Below are 14635 nucleotides of genomic sequence, written 5' to 3' on the forward strand. Positions count from 1 at the left end.
CTTAACCACCCTATCAACTTGCACGGCAACTTTGAGGGATCTATGGACTTCGACCCCAAGATCCCTCTGTTCCTCCACACTGCTAAGAATCTTGCCATTAACCTTGTATTCTGCCTTCAAATTTGACCTTCCAAAGTGAACCACTTCACACTTTTCCGAGTTGTACTCCATCTGCCACTTCTCAGCCCAGCTTTGCATCCTGTCAAAATGTCCTGTTGTAATTCTGTGCTACAAATAATGAAAACTGGGAAGGCAAGATAATTAGGGAGAAGTGGATGCCTTGGTTACAGGAACAAATTAATCTTACATGTATTGCAACAAAACACAATTAAACTTTGATTTTGTATTTTTATTGTACAAGCATAAGACATTTGACCAAAAATGCAATGTTTAAAAAAAATTAATTGACATGCACACATCATTTTTGGCCGGCCAGGTAGTTGATCTATGAACTATTATGATCCCGTAAAATGAAACAATTTTACATTTCAAACTAAGCCACACGGCAATGTTTTTACCTGTTATGATCTGTAGGCTGAGGGTAGGGGGGTGATGCATCATTTTAAGGATTAGGAAGAGACTAAATGTGTTGGAACGAATTTACCAGTACAACCTTTCAACTTGTGTTGTTCATACAGCAGCAAAGGTCAAACAGAGAGCTCTCTAAATTAAATTTTAAGAATACTTAAACCTTTAGACAAATTCTGATCAAACTAAAATTAATAGTTTAAATATTTCTAAGTGAACACCAAAAGGAATGTGACAATATTTTCACATTATAGCATTAAGTGACATTCAGTTGAAAAGATTCAGACCAAAACTAAATATTCACAATACAGTAAAAACTTTCATCCACAATTCCTGATCTTTGCCTGGATAACAGTCATAATTTGCTAGAATTTTCACAGAAGTAAATCTAGCACAAGAAATCTCTGAATGCAGGCTGGCTAAATGACATCAGAAAACACATTTTAAATTACTTGCATTGCATTTAAGGTTTGAAGTGCATTTGCATGATAAAACTTACAGCTATTGTTTTTCTGCCAATTCCCATCATCATAAGGACTTTTCCCCCTTATGGACTTTAATGGAGGTTTCACTGTAAATGAAACTACTTAATGGCTATGGTCAAAGAAAATACAAAATTCTGACCTAGTACTTTACATTATATGACCAGTTTAAACACAGGTAAGAACAAGATACATGTCAAATACTCTATGATTCTGCACCTCACAAGGCACCAACCAGAAAATAAAATATTAATTTGTCCCAACTTTAACCTGGAGATTTTGGCGCATGACATCTTTTAAGAAAGATGAAAGAATATCCTCATCTCCCTTTTTGACAGTGAAGTTCCAAAGTGAGTGGAGTTTACAGCAGACAAGATGGAAGCATAAATAGCACGGGAGTATCAGCATTCTGGAAGGTTTACCCCTTCACCAAAGCCTCCTGTACTATGAGTTGTATTAAACTGATCCAGATATTTACATTTCAAGATGGCTGGCAAATCAAATAACTAATGAGCAAACTTTGAAAATTCAGATTGCAGATGTGGGAAGGTGTTGCCAGCAGGTTAAGGGATAATTGAGTGGCAAATTATGGTTTGAACCCAAGTACATGGATTGAGTTATTAGCAACCAAAGCTGAAAGAGTCACATTCCAACCTATTGTCCATCTTTCCATTTTTGATGTGTTAATGGAGCAAAGCATAACAATTATACACTCCCTTCATCAAAGTCAAAAGCCATTGACCTAATTTTATGAAGAGACTCACTCACAGTTCTAATATCCAGTTAACAAAAACAAATTAAATATTCAGCTGTTGCAGAAGATATCCAAAGGCACAAGGCAAAAGATTTTGACATTTACTCAGTCTTCTTATCGTGTTTGTCAACAAGATTCTGAAAAAGACACAGTAATAATGGATTTTAGCTAATTATTTGAAGAACGACAATAAACAGACTTTAACCTCCAATTATACATTAATAATATTTACTGAAAATCAGACAGTTAATCTCATTACCAGATCTGTAATGAATGAACTGGACTGTTATAAGGAATGGAGCAACACTTATCAAGTGTAGCTGAATATGGATTCACACTTGCCCTCTCCTTTTTTCCACCTCTAAAGTGATAATTCACATTAGTCCTTAAGTTGTGAGAAAGTCCTTTACTATGACCCATTAGAAGTGTGGAACTAACAATTACCTATCCCAGGCCACCATCACAATTCATTGAACCCAAGGATCGAGTAGGAGGCTACATGGCATCTTCCCCTTCCCTGCCACCTACAAGCCTGCTAAGATATTCCAAAAGGTCATGCCTGATCTTTGTCCTCAATTCCATTTCTTTCTACTGATCCCAATAATACCCCATTCTTCTTTAGTCAAAGATCTAGCCATTTCAGTCTTAAATATGCTTAATGAATCAATTTCTACAGTCCTCTTTGATGGAGAGTTCTAAAGATTCACAACCATCAGAAGAGATTCCTCATCTCAGTCTTAAGTTTACCCTGAGACTATGATCTCTGGTTCTAGACTCCCCCAGTAAGTGAGATCCTCAGAGCACTTACCCTATCAGACTCCTTCAAGATTTTTGTTTCAATGTGAACAATTCTCATGCTTAACATCACTTCTACTTAGAAAAAAACAGCTTCTTTGCTGCTGAAATCTGTCATAACCAGAACTACTTTCAACTTCTCTGCACATTCTACTTAAAGTGTATTGACCAGCCTCCTCAATGCAGGAATCAATCCAGTGAACTTTCACTGCATCACCTTGAAGCCAAGTAAATCCTTCCCTGAATGAGACCACCAACGCCATATACAGTACTTTGGATCTCAAAGTTCTGTAACATTGTTACATGATTTCCTTACCTTTCTACACCATTTGCATTTAAAGCTAACATTCCAGTTACCTTATTTTTTTTTGTGTTGTGGTTGCAATGGTAACTTAGCTTCTTGCAGCAGGGCATTCCAATCATTTTGACCACCAATAAAAAGCAGTCTCACAATATTAAAATAAAACTTTGCTTTTCTATTCTTCCCACGAAAGTGGATACATTACATTTCCCCTCATTATACTTCATCTGCCAATTTTATGCCCACTCACTTTCTGTATAGCATTTTGCAGACATCATGTTCTCTTTATTACTTACTTTCCCACCTATCTTTATATCAGCAAACATGAATCTATTAAACTCAATCCCTTCAGTCAAGTAATTAATATAGATTGTAAATAGCAGTTTATTTGAAAAAGCCTGGGAACCAGTCACTTTGCTGCACCCTTTCAGGTGGAAAAGCCAAATTATCTTCAACAACAGAAGTGGGGGGACTGAAAAAATTTGTACGGCTCTCATTGACCAATCCAGACCAAAAGCATTTTATAGGAAACAAGTTTCAGAGGCAGGGTAAAAGGCACTTAATGACTGCCAAAAAATAAATTGCTCTTCAGCATAGTGAAAGGGACGAAGGTGGTAGAATACTAGAGGAAGTAACAAATAGTTTTTGGAGAAATTGCAATAGGATTGGAAATACGAGATGGTAAAATGCTTTGAATCTGACAAGCTTCATGTCTGTAAAGTAATCCAGATGCACATCATGTCTTTGAACAGTAGACACATACAGAAGAAACATAATTATCCCATTATTTCTCTGCGTAGAGGGGTAGCCTTTATTAATGCTTTCAGTTCCGATTCTCTATTAATTGTTCAGGCGAGCTCATGATAATTATGGGAGTTTTCATTCATATTGTCAGGACACAATGAATCAGCACTGACAATTCAACTAGATATTCAGAAATTATTTTGTTCAAAATATCAGATTTCTATTTGTTTAGCATCTATGATGTAACTAATCATTCTGAGTTCCATTGTTCTTTTTCCAATCTCAAGGTTGCCTGGGGCTTTGTTTCATAATGTGCCTACTAAAATAAGTCAGCTGAGACTATTTACGCATCCTGAACTTTAAACAGAAACCAACTAATATAGTCAGTTAAAATTTACCCAAGCCAGAATGAACTTTATTCAATTCATTGTTTATTTTCAGATGGAAAGCAGAATCTCAATTGGTTATTTCTGCTTTCCATCCAAAATGAAACTATCTAAGAGCCACTCATAGTGCAGAGAAAAGCCATGACGGTTTGAGCCCACATCAGAAATGCAATCAACTGCTAAAGAATGGTGCTTTATTTCTGCTCTGTCAGATAACAACCTGAAGTAGTGAGTAGAGCCTGTTGATTATACACTATAGATTGGCTAAGTGAGGCAAGGCCGAGAGGTAACTGGAAGCACCTGCGAGATCAGTGGTGAGCAGAGGCGTAAAAGGAGTGGCAGGGTGAGTGGGAGCAGCCATTTTGAGGGCCTGAGGTTGAACTGATGCTGTTGAGGTGAAAGTGTTGACCTTGGTGAGCATTTGGTGACATAGATAAGGTTTTTATTTTAATCCTCTTTCAGGAGAAGTGGCTGGGGATAAAGGATATGCGCAATATGCTGCTCCTGCAGGATGCAGAAGATCACTTCCAGTGTCCCTGGTGACAAAACTTGCTGGAAATGTGTTGAGCTGACGCAAGTAGAAAGAGGAATGGGGTTAGGCAGAATGTTAAAAAGCTGGTCTTCTAGGGTTGTAATCTCAGGATAACTCACTGTGCCACCTGCTAGTGATGGTAGATTTAGAAGGATAGGACAGAAAAACCCATGGCTAAAGAGCTGATGCAGGAGGGAAGGCTTTATGAACTTGTATCATTGGGATCACTTCTGGGGCAGGTGGGACCTGCAAAAGGAGAACGAGTTGCACCAGAACAGGAAGGGGACCAATATCCTTGCAAGGAGGTTTGCTCCAACTACTCAGGAGGGGTTAAACTAATTTGGCAGCGGGGTGGAAAGAATAGTGGCAGTGCAACAGGTTGGGTGAAAAGTGTAGCGGATAAATCAAACAAGTCCAATGGACAAAGGAGACAGAGGCAGTTTAGGGAGCATGGGAGGTTTGGCAGGTTCAACTGTATTTACTTTAATTCAAAGAGCCTCACAGCAAGTCAGACGAGCTCAGAGCATGGATTAGTACTTGTATTTATAATATTATTGAAATCACAGAAACATGGTTGAGGAAAGGGCAGGACTGGCAGCTTCGTGTTCTGGGCTATAGAAGTTTCAGACATAACAGAGGGGGATATATAGGAAGAGAAGAAGTTGTAGTACTGATTAGGGAGAATATCACAGGAGTACTTCAATGAGGATATCAATGAGGCCATATGGGTAGAATTTAGGAATAAGAGTGGGGTGATCACTATAGGTGTCCCAACAGTCAATAGGAATTTGAGGAACAGATATGTAAACAAATGTCAGAAAGGTGCAAGAGCAATAGAGTTTTAAATTTCCCACTTAGTACAAGAGGCTAAGATGGGGTGGAATTTGTTAAGTGCATCCAAGGAAGTTCTTTCAGACAACATATCAATAGTCCTATTAGAGACAGGTCTCTGCTCGTAACTGAATAGCTGGCGGAGGTGTCAGTGGCGGATTACTTTGGGAATAGTGATCATAATTCTCTAAGTTTTAAGATAGTTATGGAAAAGAATAAGGTTGGTTCTCAAGAGAAGGTCTTGAATTGAGGACAGGCAAATTTCAAAGCATAAGAGAGGACCAGGCAAAAGTAGATTGGGAGCAGGTGCTTGTGGGTAAAATAAAAACTGACAAATTGGATTATTTTACAAGACAGTAAGTAAGAGCTCAGGGCCAACATATTCTGGAAAGAGTAAATGGCAAAGATGGCAAGATTAAGGAAACCTGGATGACAACAGGTATTGAGGATTTGAACAGGAAAAAAAAGGGCCTGGCAGGCATAGGCAAATTGAATCAAGGGAATCTCTTGAGGAATAGAGTGTGTAGGAGAGAACTTAAAGAAATTAGGAAGGTAAACAGAGTCCTGAAATATCCTTGGGAAGTACGACCAAGGAGAATATCAAGATATTCAATAAAGTAAACCAGGAGCAAGAGGGTAGCCAGGAAAAGAGTGAGTCATCTTGGGGACCAAAGGGGTAATCTGTGTGTGGAGCCATTAGGTGGACAAGGTCCTAAATAAATACTTCTCATCTGTATTCACTGAGGATACAGAAGATAGCAAGTTCAGGGAGGAGTACATGGATAATCCGGAGCAGGTCAGTATTAATGAAGTGATGTTAGATCTCCATTGGATGCATGAAGGTTGACAAAGCTCCAAGGCCAGATGAGATCCCAGGCTGCTAGTTGAAGCAAGGGACTACATAGCTGGAACCATGACAGCGATATGTATCTTCATTAGCCAGAAGACCAGAGGATAGCTTACATTATTAGTTTATTCAAAAAGGGCAGTAGGGATAAGCCAGGTAACTGAAGGCTGGTGAGGATAATATTAGAGAAAATCCGAAGTGATAGGATTTATGTACAGAGAAATTCTGTCTTACTAACTGGATTAAGTTTTTTTGAGGAGGTAACTAAGATGATTGATGAAGGTAGGGCAGTAAACATTGTCTACGTGGATTTTAGTAAGGGATTTGACAAGATTCTGCAGGGTAGGTTGGTCCAAAAGAATAAAGCACATGGGATCGAAGGCAAGTTTGCTAATTGGATTCAAAATTGGCTTGGTGATAGGAGGCAGAGGGTAGTAGTGGCAGGATGCTTTATATATAAATAAAATATATATAGGAAGAATGATTAATAGGAGATAGCTGACAAGAAAGATGGTGGCATTGTGGATAGTGAGGAAGGTTGTCTAGAAGTAGGACATATACAGTAAATGGTAGGATGTTAAGGAATGTTGAAGAACAAACAGACCTGGGGTTGAAGTCCATAGATCCTTGAAAGTGGCAATGCAGATAGATAGGCTGGTGAAGGTGGCATATGGCATGCTTGCCTTCATAGTTCAGGGCAGAGAACAAAGAAGATGGAACATTATGTTGTAACTTTACAGGTCACTGCTTAGACTGTCCTTGCAGTTCTGGTCACCGCACAATATTTAAAAGACATTTAGACAGTCACTTGAATAGGCAACACGTGGAAGGTTATGAACCTAATGTGCTCAAATGGGATTAGTGTAGACAGACATGGTGGGCTGAAGGGCCTGTTTGTGCTGCACAACTCCATGACTCTACAGAGCTTGCTAACTATAAAAGATACTCTTCTGCTGTTGATTATACTCTTTTCAGCTTGTTGCCAAAATAACTGGTTGAGGATCTGGCTTCAAATCCAAGAATGAATTGGTAGGATCCATCAGAGAGGGAGAGAAAGGCAACTGACAAAACTTGCAGGTGATTATTTGGAACAGTAGCAAAAATGACGGAGGTTTTTTTGTTTTATAGGGCAATCAGAACAGTCACAATATACTGCAGTAACACATACTCCTACCTGTAACTCTTCATGCTCCTGCAGAAGTCGGTCATATTCCCTTGTCAGTCCATCATATTGTTTTCGGATTGAAATCATCTCAGTCTGCGATTTCTCGAGGGCTTTGCAACAAAAACATTTAATTAAAATACATAATAAAAAATATATCATTTCTAAATTAAACCTATGCAATCTGCAAACAGTCAATAAGTTGTATTCATTTTCAAAGATGACAAGGATTCAGCTCCAGAATTCTTCTCCAATACTGTACTCCACAGAGCACCTCACCAGCTGAAATGCTTTACAGATCATCTCCTGCAAGTTGTTTCTGCAAACAAATTCTATAACACAGTGATAAAATACACTGACAACCAACTCATTAAGAGACATCTGGATTTACTACTGAGCTTGATTTCATTCTTTCGGAATACCGTGCATTCACACATATATTCAAAGGTATGTGTTTTGTTCAATGGTATTTGAGGTAAACAAAAAGGCAACTAGAATATCAGAAGACTCCCAAATATCAGATTAAAATTTACAAGAGATGTCTCAACTTAGAAGTATCTTTGCTTTTCATCTGACTAAAGCTTTTAAAAAGGTACAAGGGGAGAAACAAATGAAGTACAGCTGTAGAGATTATTAGTGTATTCAATTTTTTGGATGTCAGCCTTTGGGACTTCTGAACAGCCTGGAATTTTTGTTGTAATGGAGAAATTGTTAAAATACACTGTAACTACTCCAAAAGCAGCAACTCTTGATTTCTGCACGCATGCCAATATAGAACCCAAAAGTAATATATTGTTTATTCACAAACTATGCTATGCAGCCTTCAAGCTGGCAATCAATACATAATCAGTGGTTTGCTATGAACTAAACATTTCAGAGTATTCTCACTGTTAAACCACCAAAAATGTAAAGCCACTTTCAATAAGATATTACTGGGTTTTGAAATGTCTTAAACAATTATTAATGAACAATTTCATTGATGCTGTAAAAAGCAATTGGGGAATTGAGAATAAGAGTTAAATTTTCTATGGTTTTATAATAACCTTATGTTTTGAAGTTTCTATATTTTAGCTTCTATTTTAATCCCACAGGTTTGTCTCAAACTTTAAAAAGATTTTTTTTTAAATTGGTGTTTTCACTTCTTGTTTACTGGTTGCAACTAATTCCAAATTGCTTTGGAAAGGGAAACATTTAAGTCCTTCACCATTGAATGAAAAATCTATTATTTCCACAGAAGAGTTAGTCATAAAGATACTATCCAATGATGCAGCAGTCCTAATCATCTTCTGAAAGGAATCTACTTTGTGATTCTTATGTTCCGTATTATTTTGGAATCGTATAACAGTCATACAGCATGGAAACAGGCCCTTCAGCCCAACTCGTCCATGCCGACCAAGTTACCTAACTGAGCTAGTTCCATTGCTTGCGCTTGGCCCATATCCCTCTAAACCTTTCCTATCCTTGTAACTGTCCAAATGTCTTAAAATATTATAATTGTATCCATATCTACCACTTCCTCTGGCAGCTCGTTCCACATACCCACCATCATCTGTGTGAAAAAGTTGCTCAAGAGCCCCTTTAAATATTTCCCTTCTCACCTTAAATCTACTTTACAAAGCTTTATGATCTAATATTCCAAAATTCCTTAAGTAAAAATGGTTGACTCAAACCTGTCAACGACAAGTGGTTACCAATGAAAAAAGATAAATGACAATATTTGACTTTCTGAAGGTTAAAATGTGTTATCCGAGAAAAATCACATCTACACAACACAAACAAGGTCATATGCTGCTCACAATAATTCTTCCCCACCTCCAAACAGATAGCAACTAGTTTCTTGAATTGTTGATCCCTAAACAGATGCCCAAGGCCAATTCAAAACCTTGCTTCATCTTTGCTTCACAAATTAAAATTGTCACTTTATTCTACACTTTTTAACTACTACAATTTGAAATTTGAATTGAAGTCTTTACAAACATATGTTTTTTAGTTATAGCATTTCTACTGCAATGTGAAGTTTCACATATGTAAATTTGACAGCTGGAAAATTGTAAGAGAAATCATGCTAACTCAAAAAATTTGCTTAACTCAAGACTTTAATCAAGTTATCACAGCTATTTGCTTATGAACACCAACACATATTTACAATTCCTCAAGGATGGCAGCTGAACAATTGCCAGAAGTTTAAATCCACAAAATTGCAACAAATGAGTTCCGAGAATTCCTATAATGGCACACCAGGTTTACTCAGCCAAAGCAAAACAAACATAGGTTAAGTTTGATCCAAGTCTGTACTAAGTGAACTGGTCTCAGCTGGAATAAGAAGACTCTGTAAGTAGCTTCAGCGCCACTGGCAAATGAAGATTAATCAAAGAAAATTTTGAATCCTGAGACAGACATTAAAATTAAATGAATCTTAGATTTTTTAAAAAAAATACAACATCACAAGTTTTTTCCTATAAAGTCTTACCAACCCCAGGTCTGCTTCAGTTCTTCCTTTGGAATAGCCACCAATCCTTTACAGCTAGGCATCAGCCATCATCTGAAATCCACTTTTCTTAATAAAATCTAGCTCTACAATATTTTAACTGTTAGGAAGGAGAAAGACAAAATGGATCTCGGAGCCCTCCAGTTTTCAGAAGGATGGATTGGTTAATAGTTTAGTTCATATTTGACCTTCTCACAAAGTTTTCCAGTTAGGAGTAACAGCACAGCAAATAAGACTCCTAGTATAATTTTACTTTGGTACTTAGATTTAGAGAGATACATCATAGAAATAGGCCCTTTTGCCCACCAAGTTCCTGCTGACCATCAACCACCCATTTATACAAATCCTACATTAATCCCATTTTAAAAAAAATCTCCCCACTTTCTCATCAATTCCCCCCAGATTCAACCACTCCCCCCAGATTCAACCACTCATCTACATACTATTAGAAATGAGCTCACCAGCACTTCTATTTCCTCAGGAGGCTCAAGAAATTTGGCATGTCCCCTTTGACACTCACCAACTTTTATTGATGCAGCATAGAAAGCAACCTATCTGGATGCATCATGGTTTGGTATGGCAACTGCTCTGCCTGGGACCACAAGAAACTGCAGAGTTGTGGACACAGCCCAGCACATCATGGAAACCAGCCTCCCCTCCACGGACTCTGTCTATACCTCTCGCTGCCTTGGTGAAGCAGCCAATATAATCAAAGACCCCACCCACCCAGGTCATTCTCTCTTCTCCCCTCTCCCATCAGGCAGAAGGTACAGAAGCCAGAGGGCACATACCACCAGACTCAAGGACAGCTTCTATCCCACTGTGATAAGACTATTCAATGGTTCCCTTATATGATGAGATGGGCTCTTGACCTCACAATCTACCTTGTTATGACCTTGCACCTTATTGTCTACCTGCAATGCACTTCCCTGTAGCTGTGACACTTTACTCTGTATTCTGTTATTGTTTTTACCCTGTAGTACCTCAATGCACTGTGTAATGAATTTATCTGTATGAACAGTAGGCAAGACAAGTTTTTCCACTGTACCTCGGTACAAGTGACAATAATAAACCAATACCAACCCACACATCTTTGGGACGTGGGAGGAAACCAGAGCACCCGAAGGAAACCCACACAACCATGGGGAGTATGTGCAAACATCAAACTGAATCCTTATCCCTTAGAACAGCTCTATCACCTCCAGAATTGACTATTCCAGGACTGTACAGCCTCCCATCGTTCATCCAAAATGATATAGCTCAAATCCTAATTCTCACCAACACCTACTCGCCAATCTTCCCCATGTTCACAATTTAAGCAATGGAAACTTTTGTTTCCAAATCCTTTTGTGTCCTTGAATTCTAAACCTTTTATTTATAATTTTAGCCTGTGGCCTGAGATATCCATAGAACTATAATTCTGCCTCTTGTGCATTCCTGATTTTAATCCCTCCACTACAGGCAGTTATATCTTCATCTGCCAAACATCTAAGCTTCAGAATTTCCTCCACAAACATTTCCTTATGGCAAATGCTCCTTAAAGTTTACGTTATCAACGTGAATATTTTATCTGGCTCTGTATCATTTCTTTTTGATTCCACTCCAATGAAGCACTTTCAATCATCAAACCATGTTGAAGTACCTAAGCACATGTAAATTGTTGAAATGGAAAACGTTGAAAACTCCACGTATAACAATAAATCTTCAGGTACTACCTTCTGTGGTTCTTCTCAATTCAGCCTTCAGTTTCTCCACTTCCTTAATCAACTGTTCATTTTCCTCTTCAAATTTCTTATTTCCATCACCTTTATCTCTATTGGAAGCCTATTAACAAAAAAATACAAAGGCTTAGTGAAAAGTAGTGCAAATGATACAAGTTTCTCCTGCAGGAAAAAAAATAGGTCTAATGAAGCCGTTGCTAATTTTACCTTTCTATGTGTGCTTTTGATTTGCTGAGACTATTTGCAGTCATACACCAAGTCAAAGGACCTTCGTGTCCTACTCTGACAAAAACCTAAACATCTCAACTTTGAAATTTTCAAACTCACTCAGCTTCAACAGCTTTCCACTACGCTGTGTAGAGAAATGCTTCCTGACATCAGCCCTGCTGCTCTTGTTTTGGACTCTCCCCACAAGAAAGCATTTCTGAATCTACCTTATTGAATCTTTTAATTACCTTAAACAACTCAAGTAAATCAAACTTTAAATCTCTATCCTCACAGGAATAAGCCTATTTTGTAACAAGCCCTGGTATTATGTTATTGTGTTGCACCTATGCTGTTCACCTCCAGTACGGGAGGACACATTATTACTGAACTTAGCAACACCTTGAAGTCAGGGTTTGGTCCTACTTGCAGTACAAAAACAAGTGACCACCTGGTCATGGGTGCCTGGAGTGTGCGAAACAAAACTAGGCTGTATCCCTCTCGACAAACATTTTCCTTGCTCCTATGTTCACAAGCAAGGGAGATGCACATGCCATATCTGCCAGGAATGCTTGAGAGTAGAACCTCCAAGCCTTCTGGACTCTTTAGCTCAATGGAGGGGGGGCCATGGGAGAATGGGCACAATTTACAAATGAGGCTGTGCACCTGAAGCTTATCAGACATAAGAGTTCCTACAGATTTCAATGGCCAGCCACTCACGTAAATTTTCCCCAGAAGGCTTAACTGATACCCAGCTAGAGCAGCTATTTAGTTAGGCGATGCGAGTTGAAATTTAGCAGTTGAGATGTGGGAGAAAGTTCCCTGGCAGTTAGTGGGGTAGGATGAGGGGCCAGGAGGCTCCAACTATTCTCACATATTTGTTCTGGAGACTTTAAAAGCTATTGGAAATTTTTGGTATCTAGCTTTTAAATGACAGATTTCACGTATAATTCTGCACGTTCACAAGCTGTGCACATGAACTTCATATAACAACATGGGTTGAAGGAGTAACACTTCCCAGCATCAAGCAGAACCTAATCCTATGGAAGGAGATGAGGAGAAACTCAGACTAGGGGTTCATTTGGGATGGTGTTTGGGTGAAGTGACAAAGATAGGATTAATTTCAATGAAAACATTCTTCACCTTATTATCAGTGAAATAAATAGTTCAGACTCAAATTTGTGCAAATCATCTGAAGGTTTGGAATATCATTTTTCCCAATTGTTTATAAAAGTTTGATTACAATATACTCCTTTATGTAAAACATTTATTTGTTCATTGTTTAACTCCCAACAATCATACACTTCTTGGATATCCTGCTAATTCCTTTAAATTTCAATTCTGAGCTATGAAGAATTTATTTTAAAAAGCAGGAGAAAGGACGAGTTGAGAGACATAAGAGAACCAGTAAAGTTGAGCACTCCGCAAGCTCATTAAGGTCCTATGGTGATAAATGGTTGGAGGAGCCTCGGGGATTACAGGGTAATAGTTGGGGAAGCGTCTATGCTGTGTGAGCCTGAAATATGCAAGGTATCCAAAGGCCCCAATCCCATCATTACACTGGGAAGACCAAGTTCATGGGGCACTTCTTTCTGACAACATCAGAGGCACAAAGGTGACTCATACCTTGTTTTAAAAAGTTGAATGTGAAATACGGAAATGATTTTCATGTTCCTCTGGAAACATAAAATTTATTTTCAAGAGCTTAACACTGAAAAAGCAGCATCAAACAAATTGAAGTTTTATACATGTGGGTGTAGAGTACAAAGGTCTTAATTTTAAAAATCACTAAACAATTTAATTACACTAAGTAAAAATTGCATTTTGTGTATTTTTTTTAGATGAATTCAAGGGTGAAAACAGTACAATACATCTTAGCAAAAGCTCTTACCTGCATTGATCAACTACGAATGATGGTTGGGGCTAATAATCTGAGAAATGCTGAAGTGACAGTTCAAGTATTGCAGGCATAGATGGGAAGATATTAAACAAAGGAAGAACCAAAAAGTCAAGTTAGGAAGAAATTAATGGGACAAAAACAGGCTGAAATAATGAGTTGACTGAGGCAGTCCTGCTTGTGCATCTTAGCAGGGAGGTGAAGGTGGAATTTCTTACCTCCTCTGATTATTTCCAGGACTGTTTTTATTTCAGATTTAGAGCATCTGCAATACCTTGTTTTTGTCTCATACATGCATTACCTTTCTCAGTTCTTCATTGTCCTCCATATACCTTTTGGCTGCATCGTTTGCACTATCTGTTTGAACTTTAAGTGCCTGATTTTCTCCCATTGCAGTTGCCAGTTCTGAGATAAGGGTGATCATACGTCTAAGAACACTGCAAAGAAAATTGCATAAGTGGGATGCAATTATAGTTACTTGTTTTAACATATGTAAAAGAAAGTTGAATTAAATAAAAATGGCATTAAGACAATGTTATAGCAGTTGGATCTGGGTTATGTGAATTGAACATTTTTAAACTTATGCCAGCTAAATTACATGCTGTAGTGCCTGCAGTATGAGCTCTGAACCATGGTGAATATTTTAAATATCAGGATTCTTATCTCAGTCATTAGGTGTGTTTAACCAGTGAAAATTAATGTTGTGCAAATTCACATTGCTTGATTTTATTGCTAAAGTTTAAACACAAGTTTTGGTTTATTATTGAAAGGCATGCTTATCAGGAGGTTGAGAGGGCCTTAAAGAACTGCTAAATTTTCTCAGCTTTTATGACTGATGTAATTTGAAGCATTCTTTATAACACCCCAAGTTATTCTCAACTTTCAATTGAAAGAGGTAACACTTAATTGCTGAGCTGTAATTCAGGACATTTTTGTACAAAGTCACAAATTGGAGAATTCTAC

The 14635-nt window shown here is 38.0% G+C and overlaps 1 protein-coding gene across 1 annotated transcript in view; it reads right to left on the reverse strand.

Moving 5' to 3' along the window:
- Nucleotides 1–328: 328 nt before the first annotated feature.
- dus4l (dihydrouridine synthase 4-like (S. cerevisiae)) overlaps nucleotides 329–14635 on the reverse strand; it is a 56532-nt gene continuing 42225 nt past the window's right edge. Inside the window, 4 exon segments of the mRNA XM_052033393.1 lie at nucleotides 329–1901; nucleotides 7375–7475; nucleotides 11566–11674; nucleotides 13974–14109. Coding sequence (XP_051889353.1) covers nucleotides 1866–1901; nucleotides 7375–7475; nucleotides 11566–11674; nucleotides 13974–14109 — 382 coding nt within the window. The 3' untranslated portion in view covers nucleotides 329–1865.

The sequence above is a fragment of the Pristis pectinata genome, chromosome 19 (assembly GCF_009764475.1).
Source record: "Pristis pectinata isolate sPriPec2 chromosome 19, sPriPec2.1.pri, whole genome shotgun sequence".
NCBI lineage: Eukaryota > Metazoa > Chordata > Chondrichthyes > Rhinopristiformes > Pristidae > Pristis > Pristis pectinata.